This window comes from Bos grunniens, chromosome 12 (genome assembly GCF_055505025.1).
Source record: "Bos grunniens cultivar Pamir isolate PY7600 chromosome 12, Bosgru_T2T1.0, whole genome shotgun sequence".
In the NCBI taxonomy this organism is placed as follows: Eukaryota; Metazoa; Chordata; class Mammalia; order Artiodactyla; family Bovidae; genus Bos; species Bos grunniens.
In genome coordinates, this window is record NC_141176.1 from 52,581,073 (window position 1) to 52,607,287 (window position 26,215).

Genomic DNA, 26,215 nt, shown 5'->3' on the forward strand with positions numbered 1-26,215 from the left:
CTCTCATGTCTAACTGTAAAGCACCTTTCCCAGGTTATGTCATGACTCACAAAATAACTGCCAGCTAAGTAACAGTGCAAAAATGATGATGATGATGGTAATAATAATAAATCTTCTTCTGGGTCATGAATCTTCTGTGAGAAACAGAGCAAAAAGCTTCCAAATTCTTCTCCCAACATATTACAAGCCCTGTCTCAGTCTCCGCAAGACTGATGGTCATTAACCTGTGAAACAAAATATCTGCTGCCTTCTAAAGCCTGTAACATAACTGCTCAACCCTGCAAAACCACTGATACTCTGTGATATCCAATGCCCAATATATAAATGCCATATCCAGTGACATTTGGTAAAGTAATTCTGTTAAAAACTTTTTGCTCTTTCCAAGCACAATACTTGTCACTAAGATTGTGCTGGTTTTATAAATGTCTTAACAAGTATCAAATGTATGCTTCACTTGTTGAACTCAATGATACCTCAATCATCTCTTTGCATTACTAACAGCATTCATCAAAGCAACTAAGGACATTCCTTTCATCCTCATTTTGTGTGCGCTGCACTGCACATAGGTCTGACCGTGCCCTCGAGGATGGACAGTGTTTCCTTAATCCCGGAGGCACACTAGAGCATCGAGAGCTTTTAAGGAAAAAGTGATGCTAGCATTCTATCCAACCCTTGTGGCCACCATCTCCCACTCCGAATGCCCACCTCTCCACAAATGCCTCTTAAAAATTCTAGACTTAGAATCCAGGTGTAGTATTTTTAAAGTCCCCCAAGCAACTCCACTGTGCAGCCAGGATTAAGGATCACTGGTCTTTACTATGTAAATGGTATCATCCCTGCCACAGTAATGCAGTCATTTCAGAATAAAGTAAAAATTCTGGATTTTATTTAATGACTGGAGTGACTCAGTGTATGTGAGTGAGAAATCATGCAGTTCCAATTGATTCTGGCAGGTACCTTATGAATACATGGAAGAATTAGGCAAGAGCAGAGAGACAAAAAGAAAGGAGGTTCTGTGGCAGACTGGATTGGTGAGTCATGTCTAGCCTGAAACGGCCCTGTATCTCCCAGACTTACAAATAAACCTGGTATCAGTGATGGGCAGCCACACATGGGGGCCATTCAGATCCTGAAGACCACCTGCTGCAGGGGGACAAGTGACTGACAGGCGATGTTTCCTTGGGTCCATGAGGCCATTCTTCCCCTGGGAAGCTACCAGCTTGTGACTGAGCTGTGAAGGATGAAAGCTGGCCCGTCCTGCCCAATGTCGAACTCTTCCAAAAGTCACCTTGGCTTGAGGACACCCCAGTGGCCTGGCTAAAACTCAGTCAGAAATGCACTGTAACCTAACTCTTCCTGTCCCATTCTTCTTCCCTCTTTCCTTTCACAGGGGTCAGACCTACCTCAGGCTGATTCCTGTTCTCTTCCCTTTCACAGCAGTTTGCTATCAATAAACCCTCTGTACATCTAATCCTGCTTTAGCATCTTCTTGGAAGACGTGAGCTAATAAAGATGAATTTTCTATACTTCTAACCCAAAGCACTCTCATTGTATTAAGCAGATATGGACTCAGCTGCTGTGATGAAAGTCAAGAAACCAGGACTTAAACAAATAGAACTTCTCTCTCAGGTAAGCACCCAAGTATAAGGAGCTGTTGTAGACATTCCATGGTGTCAGGGACCCAGGCTGTTTCTATCTTGTGACTCTGCCATTCTCAATACACAGTTTCTAACTTAGGACTGCTGTGATGACTTCTCCAGCTCCCATTACCAGGCATGGACTCCAGGCAGCAAGCAGGGAGGGGAGACAGAGAAATGGAAGAGTACCCCCCTCCCTTTAACAGTGACCCAGAACGGCACACAGCACTGTAGTTCACGCGGCCATACCTTGCTGCAACGGAGGCGGGAAAATGAGGCCTTTAGTTTCACGGTTATGTCATCAACTCAAACCTTATTACCAAATGAGGTAGGGAAGAATGAATAATAAAATACGTCCAATAGTCTCTACCACAATTAGTTCTTCACTATTCTAGATAACTCAAAACAGTTTCTCTGAGTGACCATTCTGTTTGAAAATTATTCAAAAACTTTGATGACATCATGTTAATATTAGACTAAAATTTAAAAATAGATAACATCAAGGAATATGAATATATCCTTTGCTGATTTATTACAATGCAATTTGGGAATAGTCACTGTCTTTTCTATTGCCATGAACAGCCTTTAAGAAGATATTAAATCTGAAGAATATAGTGTGATTTCCTGATAATCATAATCGCTCTTACATTTTAAATGTATAAAATGTAAATCAACTTTTCTCCTAAAACATAAAATCATTTGTCCGCACAAAATCAAGAACCACCAATAATTTACAGGCCACGCTTTCCAAAACAGTAGTATAAATACTATATCAAGTGTAGAAATATATATTTACAAAGAAAAAAGGAAAAAAGGAAAGAAAGGAAGGAAAAAAAAACACTTTCACGCAAGATGTTAAAGTACCTGGAATTGACATCTCCATGTCCGAGCTGCCCATGTTGCCCGTACCCAAATGTGTAGACGTCGCCATTTTCCATTAAAACCACTGAAATCAAATTTCAGAGCTTTATTTTTTCATTATACGCATTTTATATTTCTATCACAAGTATACTGAAAGCAGTTCAAGTTTCACTATTTTTAAAATTTTAAAAATTTGTAGAGCCATTAAGAATAGGCAATAGAAGCAAAGACATTTATATTTAATGAGAAACAATATAATTTGAGTTCTCTAAAATATTTTTGTTGTTATAAAAATACATAATGTTTTTAAAACATACACTTTAAACTTATAAATGCCATTTAATAACACTAACATTTAATAAAACATTGGTCTGAGTCAACTGTTAAGTCTTTTTATAATGAGTAACTACATACAAAATACCCTCTCCTATCTAGGATAATTACATATATGTAGAGGGTCTGAGCTCTGCACAATTATGTACAACATCAGTATGTCTGTCAGAACTTTAATATCTTTCAATGTCAATCTGTCAATATCTTACCAAATAAGGAAATATATTGAACAACAAAGAAAGAATTTTTTATTTTTATAAAGGTTGAATAGTACAACTTAAGCTATATAACCCAAATACTAATGATTTAGTAGGAACTGAAATACTTTCTACATTTAAAAAAAGTTTTCTAACTTAAAAATTGATATTTTCTTATAAATATTGCATAATAAAGCTGAAGTAAGATGTATGGTTTTTGCAAATGCTTTAACAACAGATAAAATTTTACATTTATAAAATTAATACACTGTACTGGTACAAAATAGTTTTAAAATTATGTTTTAAAAAGCTCTCAATAAAGTAATTTATGGATGCACATTTCCCACTGAACAGTAACAAAGCTTATGTACAGCTTATAAAAAAATTAGAAAATTATAGTTTAAAATTATCTTCAGGAATTTCATGACTTGAATTATAAAATCAGTCCATCAGAAGACAAATAAGAAGTCAGATCTCTAGACAATCATTCCACAGATTTAAAAAGGATTGTCTAATAAATATGCTTTCATAAATTTGAGAGACGCTATAGCTTTGACACACGGTTAACAGGCTACATTTGTCTAAACTAAACAAACAGGCTATTCAACACAATTGTAAAAATGCAGTTATACCCTAAAGTTCCAGCTGCTACCTGAGTGGTGAAATCCACAGCTGACTTGTACTGCCCGGAGCTCACAGTCAAATCGCACGGAGCCTGGAGGGTATGTTGTGATTTTGCTTGCATCCTTTTCTCCTCGTTCTCCACTTCCATCTGCAAGTGTTATAATTTGTAATTAAGCCATGACTCATCTTCAAAATAAAATTTTAAATCAGTTTACTATGGAAAAACAGGAGAAAATGTTAAAAGGAACAAGCGAGAAGGATCTGTAGCTGTTAGAAGTGATAGATCAAGAATCTACCTGCAAAGAAGCCCATTTTGAAAATATAACCTATATATTTCTGTTGGCAAAATACTACTAAATCAGTAAAAACACAGATAAGGCCTGGTTACAGATAAAGCCTTTTAATCTAATCAGTTATGTGATGTAAATAGGTCATTGAGTTATAGAAATAACAAAATTCTACATGTAAAAGTTTATATGGGAAATTTTAGTTTGTATAAAAAATAACTGCATGCAAAGTCATTTAACAACTGTTTTAAATTTAGTGATACTGTTAGTGCTAGTCATTAAAAAAAAAAAAAAATTCTAGCTGACTTGCAAATCACTTAGATTTCCCAAACACATCTTAGGAAGACTACTCTGTCCACCAGTATTGCTAAACTCAGTTGAACCTTAAAAAATTTATAAAGATCAAATAGTTTTATCCAATTATTGTAGTTAAATGGTTTCCTGTCAATCATTTCATCTGTCCCACCTTGACCCTCAGCCAGTCTGCTTTGTGGATTTCTTCTGGCCCCCAACCCCAACTCTCAACCAGACCCTCTGCTTTTATTCCTTCTTTCTTCCCTTCTTCTTAAATTCCCTACCATAAACTTGCTTTAAGACCCTCCCTCCCCCCTGGTTTCTACATTAACTTTAAATATTTTAGCATTTTAACTATAAAATTTAAAAACACATTCCAGAACATAACAACTTTCTCTGGAATGTGTAAGTAAGAAAAGTAACTGAACTTTCCTAGCCTAATACTACAGATGAACTAATATGACTTCTATATCATCAAGATTCAAATTCCTTACACATGGAATAAATGTAAATCTGAAAAGAATTTCAGGTCAACTAGCCTAAGTTAATTGCTTTGTGATACAGTAAATCTAAGTAAGTGTCTATAATATGCAGATACACGTGTGGATCTACAGACACACATTTTAAGATAATTCTGTATTTTCACTGCCCATTTTAGAATACTAAACAGAATAATATCATTTCATGTTCATGTACACTTTCCTTACTCTAATATTTCTAATCTTAGTAATATCCAAGGTAAGACAAAACTGGCCTAAATTACGAGTTCCATTTCTATAACTAAATGACTTAAGCATTTTAAAAAGCTTTAAACTCTTTACAACACTAGGACAGTAAAACCTCACTAATTCGGAATAACACATGGCACATATGACTTACTGGAAAGGTCTTAATTACAGAACATTTAAATAAAAATTGTTTTATTACCTTCAAGCAGAACAGATTATAGATTAAACTAAATGCTACAATAAATAAAATGTGGTTACCTACATTATAATTCAAAATAGGCCTATATTACATAAAAATGTACCATAAACATGAAAGTCCTTTAACATACAAGAATTAATTGCTGGACCCAGAGGCTGAAGGCACGCTGAAGGAATCCTTCATTTCTTGAGCCCTTGGTTTGAAAAGCTAGTGATTTTAGACAGGTTTCCCCTTAAAAGTATGGCCCTGAAAATTCAGAGGAAGAAGTTATTTTGAATTTTTACTCAAAAAAAAATCACAAATACTGCATCTGAAGTATCATAAATTCTGAATTAGTGAGAGGTTTTACTATAAAAGGATAAAGAATAATGATTCCTCTTTTGCTAAATAATCTAATATAGGTTTGCCAATTAAATCTGCAAGAATGTGTACTTGTGTATGGGATTAAAAAAAAAATCACATTTAGTTTCACTCTATCCAAAATGCAATATACTTTTAGTTCAAAGACTCTTCATCCTGGAAAGATAGTGGAATAGTAAAGTATAAACAAGGGCCTACCCAAAAAGTAATAAGCATCTTCCAAAGACTATTTATATAAGATGACAGATACATAAAAACTTTACAGCTTTATCTCAACTGGTAAAAAATATTTCATTATTAAAACCAACTCTGATTTATCATAGAAGACAAACTGTGTTCATTTAATTGTGCCAGACCTAACTATATTCAATGCTATACTTTAATTTCAGTTTCTATAAATTTATTGATGCCTAGTTAAAGCTTTCACCTTTGAATTTGGCATTTTGCCCTCTCTCTTGAATATAGAGATTAAATATAGATACAAACCCCACAATAGAGACACAGCATCAGGGAAAGAGGGAAAAAACGCCTAGTAATTTACTGATTAAAATCACAGCGATTAAATGAGTAGTAATGACTCTCATTTAGAAATAAAAAAATAATACTAGAAATATTTTGTTCATCTAAACAAAACTTTTATCTATAAAAATGATTTGTCAACTATTATAGATGGTGAAATAAGAAAAAAATAGGGATGAAATTCTTGATCACTAGCAGCAGCAGTGACAGAGGTTTTAATATTTGTATCTGGAATTTTATGTCAGTTAAAAAAATAAGTACAATTCTAATAATTTAGAAATTTACAAAAGTTTATCAAAGCAAAAGATACCTAACCAGTCAAGAGTATAGTGCAAATTCAAAAATTAGGAAGTGAAATTTAGCAAGATTAATCCTGCTCAAATTCATTATTCAGAAAAGTATTAATGAAGAGAAATAAAATAAACCTCAGATTTTTAGGAAAGTTAGGCCTAAATATTCTTATAATTGCCCATTTAAGCACATCTATCTTTTCCCTAATGTGAATATGCTCATACATATATCATGTGATATTAAAACTCTGATAGCTGTAAAGTTTTGTCTCTAAAATATGATATGTATATATACATTATATACGCTTATTTGTGTACACACACAGAGGAAAGAAGATTCAGTATCTAAAAGACTCTACCTTTAATTTTAATTTAAATCTATACTTTTTGGCTAATCTTATAAGCATGCATATTGCTGAATGTATCACAGAAACAGTGAGTACTTGGAACAAAATCACTAAAATAAAACAGCAAAGCAGTAGTAATATCAATTTGCTAAGTATCTCTGCCTAAACACTGAAAATTTAAATAGCACAGTAGATAAGTGTTTTTGGGCACTGGAACCTAAGAGACTTGGATTGGATTCCTGGCTCTATATATTCATTTGCCAGTTTTATGAAAACTGGATGCTGGATCTTCTCTCTCTTTTAAAAAATTTTTCTTTTTAAATTTTGATATTGGATCTTTTTAAGTTTTAGTTTTCCCATCTATAACAACATGGCACATTACATCACAAGGTTCTTGTGAGAAATAAGTACAATAATGTATGAAAAGTGCTCAGTCAATATTCACTACTGTTGCTCCCCCTAATCAATTTAGTAATCTGATGATATAGATGTCGTTATTCCATTTTGCAGTTGGGAAAACCAAGGCTTTAGAGTGGTTAAGTAGCCAGCCCAAAATAATAAATAGTAGAGCAGCTTTAGAAATTGATCAAAAATAAGGGTCACATATTTTACCACCATCAAATGGCTGACATCTTAAATCTTCTGATAAAATAAACTAATCACACATTTAACAAACCTCAAATTTTGTACCTTTAAGATAATTCTAAAAGAGAAAGCAAAGAATTCAATTGGAAAAATTTAAGCTACTATTCATGAAGAATTTTTATTTGCAAAGAATATATATATATACACATATATATACACACATATATATCAATTTAATTTTCATATCAACATATTCAGTTTGGAATTATTATTCCTATTTTTGAGATAAGGAAACTGCAACCAAAGAGGTTAAGAAATTTATGAATGGCCACACAGTTGTAGTAAATGAAAAACAGGATTAAAACTGAGGCCTAATTCCAAAGGCCATACTTCCATTACACCATACCACTTCTCTACAGAAAATAGGTGTAAAACACAGAGATGATTTTGTGAGTGCCTTCAGATTTTCATGTCAGTCACTTCTAGACTATCTCTAGAACAATTCGAATGTTCCTAACGAAGAGTAGTACACTAAAATTTTTTTTTCTATTTAAGGCACTGAATAGCTGAAACAAATGTTAATTCAGCTGTTTATAATCTATAGTCACATTCTTTAAATACTATATGTTATATGGATTATATGTTCTATGTATTGATTCAGTCTTACACACTACTGGCCTCTGGTCAAAATTTGCCTGAAAATTTGACAGATCCTGGGACCTTCTCTGAATTCTCTCCAATCAGCCAGAAGCTCTCCAACTTTCCATCTGAGAACTCACTCCTGTTTACAATAAATCCATAGTTCTTACCCTCCACACACCCCCACAAGAAAGTCACAGTCTACAGGATTTAAATCATTATTATCCTACAATCTGTACCACCAACATAATTAAAATGTAAGGTAGAACACAGCAATTAATACAGTGACTTTCTCAGTGGAAGATAAATAGAGTAAGACCCAAGAGGAAAAACAAATTTACACAGGAAAAGAAATTTATTAAAAGATTATAACTATATGCAGCAAGAGTAAAAGCAGTGCCTGGCAAGGGGGGTTAAATGATAGGGACAGAAAATGCAAAGGGAGCAACAAAAAGCAAACCTGTGGGTTTACAGTGAGTGGTAAGTTAATACCTTCCACATAAAATGGAACACCATTTGATAAAATATTACTCACACTTTAAAGTCGTTTGGTGGTAAAGAAATGAAACTATTTCACTCTATAAAACCATACAATCTGATGATTAAAAAAAAAAAATGGCCCTACACTGTAATACTACAAAATCAGTCCTTCCAAAGAGGTTGCTACAGTCTCATAAAAATAACCCCGTTAAGTTGAAAAGTTTCTATAGCTAATCAGTGCAACATCATAAAAAGTCTGTTTTAAATCTCTAACCTTGGTCTTCTTTAGCATTTATTTTAAATTCTGGAAAAAAAAAAAAAAAAAACACAAAGATGACTGTCTATAACATACTAACATGGAGCTGAAAAAGTTTTAAACTGCTTATTGAAATGTAAATAGTGAACCTCAGGTAAAGTATTGGAGAACTCTACTTTCATATAATTGGTGAGAAAAAGACCTGATAAAAGCTTCTCTAATACTGATGTTAAGTCACTTCAGTCGTGTCCGACTCTGTGCAACCCCGTAGACGGCAGCCCACCAGGCTCCCCCATCCCTGGGATTCTCCAGGCAAGAACACTGGAGTGGGTTGCCATTTCCTTCTCCAATGCATGAAAGTGAAAAGTAAAAGTGAAGTTGCTCAGTCATATCTGACTCTTAGCAACCCCAAGGACTGCAGCCTACCAGGCTCCTCTGTCCATGGGATTTTCCAGGCAAGAGTACTGGAGTGGGTTGCCATTGCCTTCTCCGTCTCTAATACTGGCATAGTGGAAAATATGAGATCAGAAATTCTGGCAGTAACTAAAATAATTTGCATAGCATACCCCAAATAGTATTGCTTAGATTTAAATATTAATGGCACTGTTAAGAGCATCCAGTAAATAAAAGAATCACAAATTTTACTATGGTTAATCACATTAGATTTAAACTAATCTCAATTTTTTTTCCTGCAGAATATAATTTGAATAGTTCTTTATTTGTGGTTTAACTAAAAACAGGGGTTTGTTTTGTTTTGTGTTTTTGCCTTGAGTGACAAACTGACAGACTGAAACAGGCAAATAAAAATAAAATGGATTACAATATATTGCATGTGAAAGTTTAAAAATAAAATTCGTCTGTAACAGTTCAGTAGCCCTCCCCCCAAAAAGAGAAAATATTACTTAGATTAACTTGCACAGAATATGTGTTTTTAAAATCTGCTCTACTTTGCAGGGTTCATTTCAGGCATTTAAGAAAATACTAAATCTAAGTTGTACTACTCCAAGAATGGCTGGTTCACATGCCAGGATTCAAGGCAGAATTTATACATAAATTTGTAAGTTCCCTGCATTAAATTCTTTCCTGATCTTAGTTGACCCATAATTTCTTGTTTAAACAAATCTTGCTTTAGGAATATTTTTAATTAATCTAGAACTCAAATCTCAAACAATTATACGGCAAGATATTGCCAGTCACTCAAGATTTGTTGAGACCTATGAGTTTCTGAGGACTAGAGTAGGTCTACTCTTTACTGACATCTATCACTTTTAAACCTCAAATATCAAATAAATCATGTGTATTATATATATAAACTTTTATATTAAAACAAATGAAGCATCATAGAGGTTAACTCATTATCACTTTATACACTGAATTTAGCAATTCTGTTAATTCTGAAGCACATGAACAGCATTAAAAAAAGAAAAAAGGATTGCAAAATGCCAGGTGACAGTCATCAAACAGTAGATAATAAAGTATATAAAACAGAGAGCCGTAATTATTTTTTCCACCTTTCCTTAACCTTAGGAAATTTGAAAAGAAATGGAAAAGAAAAAGATACATTGTAAAATGTCTTCTTTTTATTAAAGTTAGCAAAAAAAAATACAGTGAAATAAGATTGACAGTCATTGACAAATAGTACACTTTCAGCATGTTCTTTCTCCTCAGGCTATATAACAATGAGAGAAGCAAAGTAGAAGAATTAGGTTTGTGCATTTTCCCAGAGGCAATACTCAAATAAGTGGAAGAAGTTGGGAAAGCATCCCGCCTAGTTGAGAAGGAAGACCAAATACCTTTGTGCTTGTCCCGCTTATGCTTTAGCTGTGCTGGATGGGATCTGAGTCTGGCTAGAGCCTGTTCTCGGTGGTTCATAAAAATAGGACCAGCAAATACAAGGGGGCCTGAGGAGAAACATTTTGTATGTGCATAGAGAAGCTCACAAAATAAAAACACTACAATGAACAAAAGTAATTCAAACCAAAAAGCATGGAAATTAAAGTTTGGGACATCATTCTTTTCTCCCAAGTCCCCTCCATTAACTTCCCGCTCCCAACCATAACCTATTCACCATTCCACACACAAGTTTTAGTATCTTAAATACAGTTAATAAAGTACAAATTTTAATCTTTTATACTTATAATATTACTAGGTAGTTACTAATAGTCTCAAATAGATAGATAATCAGAAATTTCAAACAGAATAAATCAAATTTTCCTACAAATCTTTTAACATCACATATATTCACGCTTAGTAAACCATATATTCATTAAAAATAAATATATTTCCTTTTAAAATACCAAAAACCAACTCAGTCTTAAATTAATGATTAAAGTTTAACAAGGTCTTCAAGATTTAATATGCATGCTAATCTTGATATAAAACCAAGAGATTACTAATTTAACTACATTTTGTCAAAGAAAACAGGTTGTCAAAAACAAAACAAAAAATTCTTATGATCTGAGATACACATATTTATATACATACACATTTATATCACATATATACACATATAAATGTGTATGTATATATACATACACATTTATATCACATATATATCATATATATATTTATATCACATATACACATGCATACGTGTGTGTGTGTATATATATATGTAAAATCATTGCTTTATAAAAATAGTATTTTGTAAGCTGTATTTTATTTTCTAAAAAGATAAATCCAACTTTATGTATGATTTCTGTAACCACATACACAAAATCAGACACAAGGATAAGCTCAATTTCACACTGATGATAAAGAAGGGAATCTAAACCCAGTTACATTTTTGAAACATTAACCATTCTCTCATAAAATGATTTCTTTCTGAAGCCCCTCTATGTACATAACACTATACACTGACAAAGATTACAGTCATTTCTACTTATGTAAGAAAAAATTTATAGCCAAATTAATTTCAGTAAAATTCAAAAACTGTTTTCCCCATTACTGTTTAGCTTGAAAATAAAATTTTATACCTTAAAGTTTTAGTTCTTTTATTATAGAACAGAACTACAGTTTCCTTGAGCTTTAGCAATATCAAAAATGCTTACAAATTTCAAAATAGTAAATTTGACAGTTAAGGAGTTACCGATATTTGAAAAGGAAATTGACAGTATATACACACTGAACATTTTAAATTAAATTTCTTTGTTATTCTCTATAGATCTTTAGCTATAACTAATTGTTCTAACAATGGACAAAGTTAAACTATTGCTCTGTAATAAACTTTGAAAAATGTCATGTTAAATACCAAAATACCCTGCATTAAACATTAAAAATGGGTAGAAAAATATTTTTAAATTATGTCTCTGGATACAGGAAAAAACATAAGCAGCATCAATTCAATGAAACACCAAGAATAATACATCCTATGATTACTACAGATAGAAATATGCTAATTTAATGCTAATAGAAGAGTTAAATATTATTTTCCAGTAACACAGTATCAATCATTTTCAAACTAATATTATATAAACTAAAGAAGAAGAAGTAGAAGAAGTGAAGTCGCTCAGTCGTGTCCGACTCTTTGTGACCCCATGGCCTATAGCCTATCAGGCTCCTCCGTCCATGGGATTTTCCAAGCAAGAGTACTGGAGTGGGTTGCCATTTCCTTCTCCAGAAGCTTCACCTTTAAAATGTAACAAAATGAGACACATTTCAAGTAAGAACATGTTCTTATCCATATGCCCTATTTTCCAATTGATTTAAACAGATGATATAAATCACTCTAAAAAAGTATATAAGACACTTTCTAACTACACAAAAGAATTGCAAATATTAAAATAACAATAATATTAAGCTGTATTACCATTTTATAATTCCTATGGTCTGCCTGAGATACTATTTCTTTCAGAAAAACATTATACCCATAATATTCATAGTTCTTTAGCTTCTCATAAATTAAAACTTTTTAGAGACCTTTCTGTACATAAACACAGAAGGCCTACAAGCAATCACACATAGAAAGTACACCATTCAAACTCAATTTAAGTTACCATTTATACTATCAGGTTACCAGGTTCTAAAATACTCTGTACCCCATGGACTAAAATAATTTTCTTACATAATTAAGTCACTCATTTATTCACCAAACATTTTTTATTATCTTCAATGTCATAGATGCTGGGTATCACAGATATAATGACAAAGACACAGATTTCATTCAAATTCAGTCCACCAAGGAAGACAGAATGAAAACAAAGAATTGCAATATGTTCTGATAAATGTTATTATAAAGGAAATCTGTACACACTATATCTTGAAGGATGAAAAGTAATCAAATCAACTTGGGTGAACTAAAAAAGTTTCAAAGACAGAAAAGCTTTGCCAAGAGAGAAAAAAGAGAAGAGAGGGCATTCCAGGTAAAAGGAATAGGATTTATAAAAGCAGGAAGACATAAACAACATTACTATATGGTCATTAAAAAAAAAAAAAAAAAAACAGCTGAAATGGATGGAGTATAAGGTTATCAGGCAGAGAGTAGTAGGAAATGAGTTTGGAGACAAATATACAAAAGAGGTAATTAATGTCTTTTGATACTATTAAGCCTCACTGCAGAGTGATGAGAAGTCCACAAAATGTTTTCAATTAGTTGACAAAGACATATTAAATTAACCAACTTCAGGCACAGGTCCTAGGAACACTTGGACAAATATGATGACACCATCTCTGACTCAGGAAGCTTACAGTCTAATGACTGAGAAAGAGTTTACACAAAACTCAAGAAGAAATTATTCCAGTGTGCTAAGAGAAAACTGAGCATACTGGAGGGGCAGCCAGCAAATCTTGAGGGTGGGGAAGTAGGAGTTCCCTTCAGAAAGTTACAGATAATACATTCCAAGAACCTAAGATTATTATCATCTTTTGGGCCAGTAATTATATATCCAGAAATCTGTCCTAAGGAAAACTTAAATTTTTTTTAAAGATTTAAGCTCAAAAATGTTAATAACTTGCAATTATAACAAAACATTTAAAACAATCCAAAAAGAAGAAAAGTTAATAAAAAACTATGGTATCTTCTCTCAGGAACAATGGTAAGCCATTAAAACAAAATTTATGAAGAAAAAAAGTGCTCCTGTGCTATTTAAATTAGCAATGACAAAACGTCATTCATCAACATTTTACAAAAGTTAAAAATAATATAAGGCAGATGGTGCTAAAAGAAAACACGACTCATATATTAGTCTTGAGAAGATAAATTCCTATAACACTTAAAAAATAATTTGAAATACATGTTAAAATTTAAAATAGGCACACTCTCTGGCCCACATAGTCTATCTCTGAGAAGCTCTACTATATAAATAAAAATTCCACTACATATGGCTACAAGTTAAAGAATATTTATTATAGCAAAATCCACAAAAAGCTGAAAATAATCTTAATGACCACCAATAAAATAATAGTTGAATAATCTGTGGTGCAGACAGATTATGAAATGTTATGCAGCTATTAAACAGAACGTGGCAGGTCCATACTCACTGATATACTACATGTTCATGTTGTATTGTAAAGTGGGAGAAAGATGCTGCAGACAACTGTATATTCAATACAGTATCACTTCTGTAAACAAACTGCCTAAACTTTTACATAAGTATTGATATCTGCACATGACTCTATATCAATGGAGTAGGATACAGAAATATACCTAGTAGGCTAAACCTCATTTGTTCCATAAAAGAGAATGGGAAGATTTGGGAGAATGGCATTGAAACATGTAAAATATCATGTATGAAACGAGTTGCCAGTCCAGGTTCGATGCACGATACTGGATGCTTGGGGCTAGTGCACTGGGACGACCCAGAGGGATGGTATGGGGAGGGAGGAGGGTTCAGGATGGGGAACACATGTATACCTGTGGCGGATTCATTTTGATATTTGGCAAAACTAATACAATTATGTAAAGTTTAAAAATAAAATTAAATTAAAAAAAAAGATAACTTCTTTTAAAAAACTAGTAAAGATGGGTATTTTAATAAATATTTCAAGATAAAATATGGAGGAATTTAGCCTACCCATGGCATAAAATTTATTGGTAATTGGAATGCAGGACTTTTCTGTAAAGAGTAATCTGTTATTTTGTCAAAATTGATTTTTAAGAAGTTAATCTTTTTAAAAAATACTGAACTATTATTGCATTGTATCTACTTTATTTGCAACAACTGGTTTCATTGACAATTGAGGAAAAGATATCCAGAAATGAAGAGTCCATGTAGGTCTACAGTCTACTCTGGTTTAAATATTTTGATTATCTGTTTCAGATCATAGAGTTAAATTTTGGGTTTAGAAAGTGTGGCCACAAAAATAATGAGTATATTATGGAGCCAACAATCTAGAGGAATGGCCAAGATGGAAAATGTGGGAATTTACCCTTCTTCCATAAAAACACAATAAAATTTCCTTCTTTTTAATGTTAAAAAAAAAAAAAAGAAAGAATGGGAAGGCAAGGGAAAAAAACTGCTAGAAAAATTTAAAAATGTGTATACCATAACATTAAGCGAACATATAAAATAAAATTCAGTCATTGATTATAATTGGAAGTGTATAAAACCTGACTAGAAGATGACCAAGAAATAAAGTAATAATTTAATTAAAGGATATGTTTTTAGAAAACCTGTAACCTAAATTCCTATAATACTTTAATATGGTATTGCAATAAGGCACAGAAAAATTTATGTTGCAATCATTAAGGGGAAAAAACAGCATACCAATATACATCACAGTAAGAAATGATACAAAATATCTAAACAAAAAATCTATATATAGAAAAACTTCAAGAAGTATACCAAAATTCTAAAGCAGTTATCTCTGGATGAAAATTAACATTGATATTTTTTCTTACTCATGTTTTCTAGGTGTGTCATATAATATTTTTATTTAAAAAGGACTTTAATGTGTATAGTATTAGATCAGCTGATACTGGATTCAACAGGTCAGATCAAGAAAACAATGGCTTTTGAGGCTTAAAAGTCAATAGCAATAACTTCTCAATCCCCTTGAAACTGGAGAGACTATAACACATTTATTTTTACATTCTAATTTGTAAGTATGGGAAACTGATTTTTTCCTTATCAAATGGAATCACTTTATTTTATAAAAGATGTAGCGGGTTTTGTTAATAATAATCAAAATTTTTGTGATGAGCATCCCAAGGTTGCAAGGAAAGCAACCAAGTAGAAGCCAGAGCAAGAAAAGAATCAAATCCAAAGAGAACAGAAGTTTGTTCAATAGCCCACCACCATCACTAGCATCCTCATCATCACCACCATCAAATGTTTACTTAGGGCTGAGTATATATGTCAGGTATTTTCATGCATATCACTTAATCCTCATCCTTACTTAAGTAAGTACAGTTGCAATCCTCATTTTAAAGGTAAGGAAACTGAGATTCAGAGTGGTTATACTCCAGGTAAAAGTTAAGAAGCCAGGATATGAACCAAAGTCTAACTTCAGAACCTATACTCTCAACCACCATGCAATATAGCCAGGCTAGTTATAAAATGTATTACTCAAATAAGACTCTCTACTGAGAGCAAAAGAGGCCACTATAAGTAATATGTCCAGACCATACGCGTAAAACAGGACTGTCCCAGGAAAACAGGAGGCATAAAATGGGACTGTCCCAGGCAAAGGACGTAACACATTTATCAACAGTTCACAATTATGAAACTTTGATTTGATATTTGGTGCGGGGGCAGGGGTGGGGAGAGAAAGAAGGAAAGGAAGACAGCATTATCTGAGCATAGCTTTCCTTACCACAGACTGCTGAGAAGGAATATAAACACAAGAGCACTCATATAATCATCCAGGAGACCTGATGACTTAAGAGTTCTACTAAAAATCAAACTGAACAAGCACTAGCACTCCACTTGTTAAACCAGTCTCAGAGACTTACGTATCAATCAACTGTCTCATCTAAAACACAAACTCAAAATTTACAGATTATAAAATCTGTAAATGAATACTAACAGTACCTAAGAATATATATGTAAGAAAAGTATTACTGGAAGAATAATAGCATAAAAACAATTAAAGACAAAGTTCCAACTTTATCAAAAAGTAGTGACCACACTGCTTTTGTGGGTTTCAATAGCAACAGAAGAGTTTGTGTCAAAAATAGCAGCTAAACCACATCAACAGGCCTGAGGTTAATGAGTAAGGCTTTAATACTAGAGCTAGGTTCAAAAATTTTGATCAACTTCAAAACAGCTAACAAAAACTTGGTAAACAGGATGAGATAGATAAATCAAATAAAATAATTTAACTAAATCTAATCCCCACAGCCTGACATTTAAATATAGGTAAAGCCAACTAATAACAAGCCTAATTACCAACAGACTGCTTTTAGTTATCTAAAAAGCATCAAGTAGAAGCCAAGGTTGGGGAGGGGGGGCGGCGGGGGTGATGCGGGCTGCCAACAACTATATATGTGTGGCAGCTGGAACACTAAAAATTTATTTGACGTTCCTGTTCTTCCTGAGGACAAAACAAGACTAATAATCCTCGCTAGCAATGTGCCAAACAAAAATTCTAGAATGCTGTGCATGTGACTCAAATCTGTATTGAAGACTCTCAGATAGGCAGAAAGCATGAGGCCCAAGTGATTCTGAGAGTGAAGGTCCATGGAACAAATTTTGAACATTACCGCCCTAGAGTAGCGGTTCTCATACTCCAGCACCCTCAGAATCACCTGGAAAGTTTGTTAAAGCACAGATACAATAATCTAATTTCCATAAATATTTAATAAAGGAGTTTTTTAAACTTGAAAGGGTTAGAGTATATGTTTTAAAGGTCCATGATACATTTTAAAATATATGCAAAAGAATATTCTGCAATCACAAAGTTTTGTTGAATAACCAGTGCATAATCGATATTCTTTTATTCTTTTGTTGGTACAGAAATATACTGTACCAAGAGAATATCTTTTGACAGAGGAAGGTAAAATTTTACTAAGATACACACTAGGCAAATAATTAAATGTCATCATAAGGATTTGCTATACTTAGGTTGAAACATAGGCAAGTGGGGGTTTTGTAGGTGATTTTGTATGAGTCAACCTAACATCTCCAAAAAAAAGAGAAAAAAACAGGTGGTAAATCCATCACTGATACTTAACCTTGAGTAAATCACACTATCAATATAAAAGGAATTATTACTTTATTACTATGCATGAGAACTTAAATTTTACCACATTCTCTACAAAACATTTAATATGCAATTTTCCCATACATGTATATAATGTAAATAACACTATATATTTACATTAGTCTCATTAAAATATCATTTAAAGGGAATGACTTTATGTAAACAAAGCCAAACAGGAAATATTCACTGTATCAATTCCTCAACATTGCTTATTAGATACTATAAAGAACAATTTCCAAGTTCTAAGCAGATGTTTTATGACCTGAGTTTTTATTAAAAAGAATTTACTATGTGTACTACACATTTTATACTTACTCCCTTTTATATTATAAAAATGGAATGCCTAAAAAGTCTGTAATGATGGTTCAATGAGTAAAAGGTTTTATCTCCTGTATCAATTATCATGCAATTCTAATAAATATTAAAATATACAATATCACTAAATATTTCTAATTAAGATTTTACCTAGCAGAGAAATAAAATCATAGACCTTTGGAACAATATATCTTAATTCTGCAAAGAAAAGAATCTATTGGACAACAATAACTTTAGTAATACTTATATTTACCTCTGCTTGTTGGATATACACTAAAATATTTATAATCACTGTTAAATGTATTTTTCAGGTTGAGAAATGGTCAAGAACAATAGGGAAAAAATAAATAATATATCTATCTTTGCAATTAAAACCTGCAGACCCTCTAACTTACCCTTCTTGTACATAACCAGAATAAGCTTTTTTCCATAAAGATACATAAAAGCGTACTTATGCACTAAACTGGAAGAAGAGTGGTAAGACCATGTCCAAATGATAATGACTGTAAATGAGTAAGAAAGCAGAACTTAAAATACTAATTTGGCATTCATAGTTAAGCAGGTATGTCTAAATATGGGTGAAGGAGAGTTCCTAGAATTTGTTTTTTTCTTTTAAAGGTTGCCATTGATAATAGTTTTTGATGCTTGTCATATGGCACAATTCTTAACATGGCTGACTGATGCCATAGACACACTACTGAAATAAATGGATGTATTAGCACAACTGTAAATACCCGAAATATCTTCACATTACTTTCATAAATTACTAGAATGTTACTAATTTTAATTTCGTACCAAATCAGCCTATTTTATAAACTTCTAAGTGGTCTCAGTGTAAGAAAATGGATGTTCATACATATTTTCTCTGCAGCTACATCTTACCTCTTCCTTCATCTAATCTGTGCCTCCTGATTACACGTTGCCGTTTTTCTTCTTGGCGTAACTGAAGGTGTTCTTCAATGTTAACCCCAGGCACTGGGACAGCTGATGATGACAATCAATCAATTAGTTTTATAATAGATACGACAAAACTAAATAAAATTCAAGATAATAAGCTAACAAAAACATTGTCTAAAACACAAATGATTTTTACTGCAAGAATTTTAGCAAAAAAGCAACTCATCCCTTAATCAATGACAAATTGTCAGTTACCAAACAAGCAGCATCACATAATTGACTATTACCTTAGTTTTTTAACATGTCTACAAGGAATCGTTTAAACTATCAGAATTACTACCTAACAGAAGATCTAACGGTATCATCTCTTTCACTGCGTCAAGAATTCCTCTTTGTCTTGCCTCTTGACCATCCAATTCTCTCGCGCAAGCCTTGCAACATCCACATACAGCACAGCCAGATTCTCCAGAACCACAACCACAGATCCTAAAAACAAATAAATTAATTATTAGCTGGAGTCCTTCTCTTTCCTTAAAACTCCATAACATCTTTTCTGCATTTTTAAGATTAGCTTAAATGAGTCTGCAATGCAATCAAGCCCTTCAGAAGACCAGAATTTGTCAATTTTAAAGAAAAGGTATGAATAGATGAATAATTAAAAGGTATGATTCAATACTAAAAACACCCAATAGGCATAATGAATATATTTCTACAGAAAATACAAATGGATTCTGCTGATTTCAAAGCTTCTATTTACAGTCTTTTAGAAGTTTTCATAGTTAGTGAGGCACCAGCAGCTTTAGTACTAAACAGACAGCAAATAAACAACATTGCTATTTCCCAGACAAGTTACAGGAGGTGTGGGCAGCCTTCAGGGAGTGAGCTCAGCCTGCCAGCTTCATGCATTCTGTCTCCTTCCCTTTCCTTTCCTTTACATGTCATCATCTCCCATTCTCTCCTTTCACAAATATTACAAATATTTTGTAATATTTGAAGTCATTTGTAATAGCAGTTTTCTGCATGTTTATTCCTAGGCTGACTTTATTCATGTATTTATTTCAGTTTCACTAATAAAGAAATTACTGTATGTGGTTAGATACTGTCCATTTGAATCTATAAAAAATTACTGGAAATTGACAGTGTATCTCTGGGAAAAAGTATATAAAGAATAAGAATTAACTTCAAGAAGGACCAAGGAATTCAGAAATTAATTTATGATATTTATCAACAGCTTAAGTTCAGAGATTGGGAACACTTAGTTTTAAATGGAAATATAGCTTGGGAGAAATCCAGAAAGCTAAATTTCAATCCCAATTTAAAAAAAAAAAAAAAAAAAACACAGAATCTTTCTTTTATCCAAATTATATTTTAAAATAAACAAGTTAGGGGTTTAAATAGAGCAAACAGACCCAAACATATAATTTTCTAGAAGAAATATTATCCTTTAACAAAGAAAGCCAAAATATTTTTTGACACAGGCTAAAAATGCAAAGAAAATTTATTCTTAAAAAATCGGAATATTCCAATAGCCTAAAAGAAACAGCCTATTATACACACATGATCTAATTAACTATGTTAGGCCAAGTTATAAACCCAGAAATATACTCATAGGAGATCCAGACATTACTTGGGAAGAAGCACCTAAGTACTAACAAGGTGTCAAATAAGGAAGCCAGAGATCAAGAAGCGGCTAGTCTCACTGAGTTTTTCTTCAAAGGATTCCCCCTACTTCCCAAAGTTAGCTAATTATCATAAATAATCTGATCTTAGAAAGATAAGATCTATCATAATACAAAGATGTATGATAATTAATTTCATCTCCCAAAGGATATCCCATTGTATTAGCTATAAACAACAACTAAAATTCTATCCAACATTTTAGGGGGAAAACTGCATTCTGATTCTGACAAATCCACATAATAACTTTAAAATGATAATACAACAGAATTCTGGAGGCGGGGAGGGAGGAGACCCAACAAGAATAAAAAGGATAAATATAACAAGCATAATGCAACTCTAGAAGTAACAGTTCCTAGAACTTCTAAAGTTGGAACACTACATGCCACTAATTGAGTATTCAGTATGATCTCTGATAATTCCACACAGAACAAACTCATATTCAACACAAATTAATAGATATTTGGCCATAAAGAAGTCTTAGAAAAAGACTACAAATGAAGGCAGAGATCCATGCATTAAAGAAATTCATGACCTGTTTTAAAATAATAGTTTAAGTCAGAAAAAGATAAATATATGATATCAATTTTATGTGGAATCTAAAAAAAAGGCTACAAATGCACTTATCTACAAAATAGAAACAGAATTATAGATACAGAAAATAAACGTATTAGGGGGTAAGGAGAAGAGGGATAAATTAGAAGATTGACACATACATACTACTACATATAAAACAGATAACTAACTAATAAGGATTACTGTATAGGGAACTCTACTCAATACTCTGAAAGCCTATATGAAAAGAGAAACTAAAAAGGAGTGGATACGTATATAACAGATTCACTTTGCTGTACACCTGAAACTCACAAACATTATAAATCAACTCTACTCCAATTAAAAATAAAATCTGAATAAGTAGAAAAACACATCATGTTACTGAATGGAATTATTTAATACCACAGAAATCAATTCTAAAACTAATGAATTCAGTTCAATTCAGTTGTTCAGTCATGTCCGACTCTTTGCAACCCCATGGACCGCAACATGCCAGGCCTCCCTATCCATCACCAACTCCCAGAGTTTAGCCAAACTCATGTCCATTGAGTCGGTGATAACTTCAATTAAAGTTATATTTTAATTAATTACCTAAGAATAGTCCCCCAAATGATAAAAAAGACACTGAGAGGAGCTAACCTTACTATACAAAATATAAACCACATAATATTAGCATAAGACTGGATCGTTAAACAACGCAAGTCCAAGGAAATAGGTTGTTATATATAAGGGAATATAATAAATGATAAATCTGGTAGCCAATTCAAATGTAATGACTGTACAATGGACTACAAAATAGGTAAGAAAATAAAGTTGGATATCTACCCCACATCAAAACCATTTCTACTGACATTAAAATCTAAGGAAATAAAACAGGTTTTAGAAGAATATTTAAGGTATCATATAATCAACTAGAAATCGAGACACCTTTCTGGTCTAGATAGAAAATTCAAAAATTTCAAAGACATACATATTTGCTTATAAAAAATGTTAAGTGCTTCTGAATAATAGAATATAGGCTAATTTAGCTAAATGATCATTAGTAAATCGGGAAACACTTGGACAGAAAACAGAAAATGGTTAATACTAAGAATATTCATAGAACACCTTCCAATTGTTAACACAGACAAAGATTTTAAAGAAAAAACTCACAGAAGAGTATATTTAAAAAGCCAGGAGAAATGTGAGTCATGGAAATATAAATGAAAATAATGATGTGATATCACTTTACATTCACTGAGCTGACAACATTAAAGAACTGTATGAGCCACTATGGCAGTATTTCAAAAGTGTGCCTTCTGCTATTAGCGAAAACAGAAACCATTCATCTTTTTAAAGAAATAACCAGCAAGGTAACCAGAATTGAAAGAGACACATGAACACCAATGTTCACTGCAGCACTGTTTACAACAGCTAGGACATGGAAGCCACCTAGATGTCCATGGGCATATGAATGGATAAGGAAGTTGTGGCACACATACACAATGGAATATTACTCAGCTATAAAAAAGGATACATTTGAATCAGTTCTAATGAGGTGGGTGAAACTGTAGCCTATTATACCGAGTGAAGTAAGTCAGAAAGAGAAACACCAATACAGTATATTAACACATATATATGGAATTTAGAAAGACAGTAACAACAACCTTATATGTAAGATAGCAAAAGAGATACAGATGTAAAGATAAAAATAAAAATAAAATCTGAATAAGTAGAAAAACACATCATGTTACTGAATGGAATTAATTAATACCATAGAAATCCATTCTAAAACTAATCAATTCAGTTCCGTTCAGTCACTCAGTCGTGTCTGACTCTTTGCAACCCCATGGACCGCAGCACGCCAGGCCTCCCTGTCCATCACCAACTCCAGCCTTTTGGACTATGTGGGAGAAGGCAAGGGTTGGTACCATATAAGAGAATAGCACTGAAACACGTATATTATCCTATGTAAAACAGATGACCAGTGCAAGTTCAATGCATGAAGCAGGCATTCAAAGCTGTTGCTCTGGTACAACCCAGAGGGATGGGGTGGGGAATAAAGTGGGACAGGGCTTCAGGATGTTGGGTCACATGTACATCCACGGCTGATTCATGTCAATGTATAGCAAAAACCACCACAATATTGTAATTAGCTTCCAATTAAAATAAATAAATTAATTAAAACAAAACAAAGCAAAAACAACCATCAAAAACAAAACAAAAAAACAAATTTTTTAAACAAGCAATAATAGTCCTGGGGATACACTCCATAGAAACAGATTCATCAATACATAAAAACCTATGTACATTTTTTTGTGAAATAAAAATTTAAGTAATAAAATGAACTGAGGACTGGGGGGCGAATAATAAAGGTTTAAACAAATTAAATGAAAGAGAAGCACCTTAAATAAAATAAGCATGACTTAGAAATTACTACGATAAAAAATAAATATAAGAACTATAGGTGTATGCCAATATGCTTTGTAAGAAACAACACAACAGAATACACTCTAGCATAACTGTGAAAAAGGGTTTGGCATATTTTCCACTACTATTTCCTCTCTCGAGTACTGCACATCCTCTTACCCTCCAGGGACTCTGTCTGGACGCCCGCTGCTGACGCAGCTGGCCCCGTAACCCGTGCAGTCTCCGCATACAGTGCACACCATGCACTGCTCCAGCTTCCACTTGTGCATGCCTGGAGGACACATCATGGACTTCTCATCCTTCTCATCCAGCTCCTCTTCCAGGTCCTCGTCCATTGCGGTCGCCATATTTTCAACTCCAAACCCTATTTAAAAGATCAGTCTATCATTTTCATCTAGATTATTCCCATGTCTAAAAAACTGGTAATTTTACTTCCCCATTAAAAAAAATACGTAACACAAACTAATCCAAGTGAATATACAAAGGTATGATAAAATATAACAGCAACAAAAATAACATTTAATTTAGGAACCACCAATAAATGCTCTCTTCATTTCCTTTCTGCAAAAAGAGGCAGTGGTGGCAGGAGTATTTCTTAGCTGTAATTATCTGTTATTCGTTAATTCTAATTTTTTTCTGATTTTAGTCCCTCCTGTCCATCCTCACCACCAATACTTTCATTCAACAGACCAAAGAAAGTGTTCTAACCACATTCTAAGCCAAGACCTCCCTCACTCATTGCTAGACTCAATCAATATCCTCTCATTGCTAGAAATCAGCTTCTCAGACTACATATTTGACCCTGCTGCTGCTGCTGCATCGCTTTAGTCGTGTCCGACTCTCTGCGACCCCATAGACGGGAGCCCACCAGGCTTCCCGTCCCTGGGATTCTCCAGGCAAAAACACTGGAGTGGGTTGCCATTTCCTTCTCCAATGCAGGAAAGTGAAAAGTGAAAGTGAAGTCGCTCAGTTGTGTCCGACTCTAGCGACCCCATGGACTGCAGCCTACCAGGCTCCTCCGTCCATGGGATTCTCTAGGCAAAAGTACTGGAGTGGGGTGCCATTGTCTTCTCTGATATTTGACCCTATGACTTACAAACTACAAACCTCTAATGCCTTTCCAAGGTCTTCAAAGAAACAAAACTGCTTAGCAAGATACAGTCAGTCACAAAAGGGCTCCCTACTTCCTCCAAGCTCATTCCCTCTATGCAAATTACATTCCACCTGAATTCAAATTCCCTCTGCTTTCTGAACATCCTCTGCCCTTTTGCAGGTTCAGGGCCTTTGCTCATCTTTGCTCTACCTGTATCTCTATATCTCATTTATCAGATGCCTCTTCCTATCTCATCTGGAGAGAAACTCCTTCAAAAACTCAGCTCAAAGGTCATTTCCTGTGAAAACACTTAGAACTTTTTCCGGGTAAGTCATTACCTCTTCAAAGCCTGTAAATATCTCACTTAAAGCTTATTTGTGTTAGAATTCATTCAAATATTTTTTTAAACACCAACTATGCCCCAGACATTCCTTCTATGGCAGAATCAACTAACTTTTTGAAAAGGGCTAGGTTGTAAATAATTTAGGCTTTGGGGGCTACATAAGTCTATGTCACTCTTCTAAAAAAATCAGTTAAGTCTCAGTCTTTTCCAACTCTGCAACCCCATGGACTGTAGCACACCAGTCTTCCATGTCCATCACCAACTTCTGGAGCTTACTCAAACTCATGTCCATCAAGTTGGTGATGCCATCCAACCATCTCATCCACTGTTGTCCCCTTCTCTTCTTGCCTTCAATCTTTCCCAGCATCATGGTCTTTTCAGATGACTCAGTTCTTCTCATCAGGTGGCCAAGGTACTTGAGCTTCAGCATCAGTCCTTCCAATGAGTATTCAGGACTGATTTTCATTACTGACTTTGATCTCCTTGCTGTCCAAGGGACTCAAAAGTCTTTTCCAACACCAATTTCAAAAGCATCAATTCTTCAGCACTGAGCTTTCTTTATAATCCAACTCTCACATCCATACATGCCTGCTGGAAAAACCATAGCTTTGACTAGATGGACCTTTGTCAGCAAAGTAATGTCTCTGCTTTTTAATATGCTGTCTAGGTTCGTCATAGCTTTTCTTCCAAGGAGCAAACATCTTTTAATTTCATGAATGCAGTCATCATCTGCAGTGATTTTGAAGCCCAAAAAAATAAAGTCTGTCACTATTTCCATCGTTCCCCCCATCTATTTGCCATGAAGTGATGGCACCGGATGTCATGATTTTAGTTTTTTGAACATTGAGCTTTAAGGCAACTTTTTCACTCTCCTCTTTTCACCTTCATCAAGACGCTCTTTAATTCCTCTTCATTTTCTGCCATAAGGGTGGTGTCATTTGCATATTTGAGGTTACTGATATTTCTCCCAGCAATCTTGATCCCAGCTTGTGAGTCATCCTTCCCAGCATACTCTGCATATAAGTTAAATAGGCAGGGTGACATACCCCTTTCCCAATTTGGAAACAGTCTGCTGTTTCATGTCCAGTGCTAACTGTTGCTTCTTGACCTGCATACAGATTTCTCAAGAGGCAGGTAAGGTGGTCTCGT

The 26,215-nt window shown here is 33.6% G+C and overlaps 1 protein-coding gene across 40 annotated transcripts in view; it reads right to left on the reverse strand.

Moving 5' to 3' along the window:
• MYCBP2 (MYC binding protein 2) overlaps positions 1-26,215 on the reverse strand; it is a 270,702-nt gene that overhangs the window by 157,117 nt on the left and 87,370 nt on the right. For 36 of the 40 annotated variants that reach the window (XR_015138240.1, XR_015138239.1, XR_015138238.1 and 33 more), the window contains exons 15-20: positions 23,790-23,994; positions 19,330-19,475; positions 18,975-19,076; positions 10,430-10,537; positions 3,681-3,800; positions 2,502-2,583 (exon numbers count right to left, since the gene is read on the reverse strand). Coding sequence is in view for 36 of the 40 variants with exons in the window: in XM_086330024.1 (XP_086186150.1) it covers positions 2,502-2,583; positions 3,681-3,800; positions 10,430-10,537; positions 18,975-19,076; positions 19,330-19,475; positions 23,790-23,994 (763 nt within the window). In the remaining 4 variants the exon portion in view is untranslated. Of the gene's footprint in view, positions 1-2,501; positions 2,584-3,660; positions 3,801-5,290; positions 5,407-10,429; positions 10,538-18,974; positions 19,077-19,329; positions 19,476-23,789; positions 23,995-26,215 lie in introns of those variants that run through there. The other 4 variants (XM_086330025.1, XM_086330007.1, XM_086330026.1 and 1 more) reach the window with 4 other exon arrangements.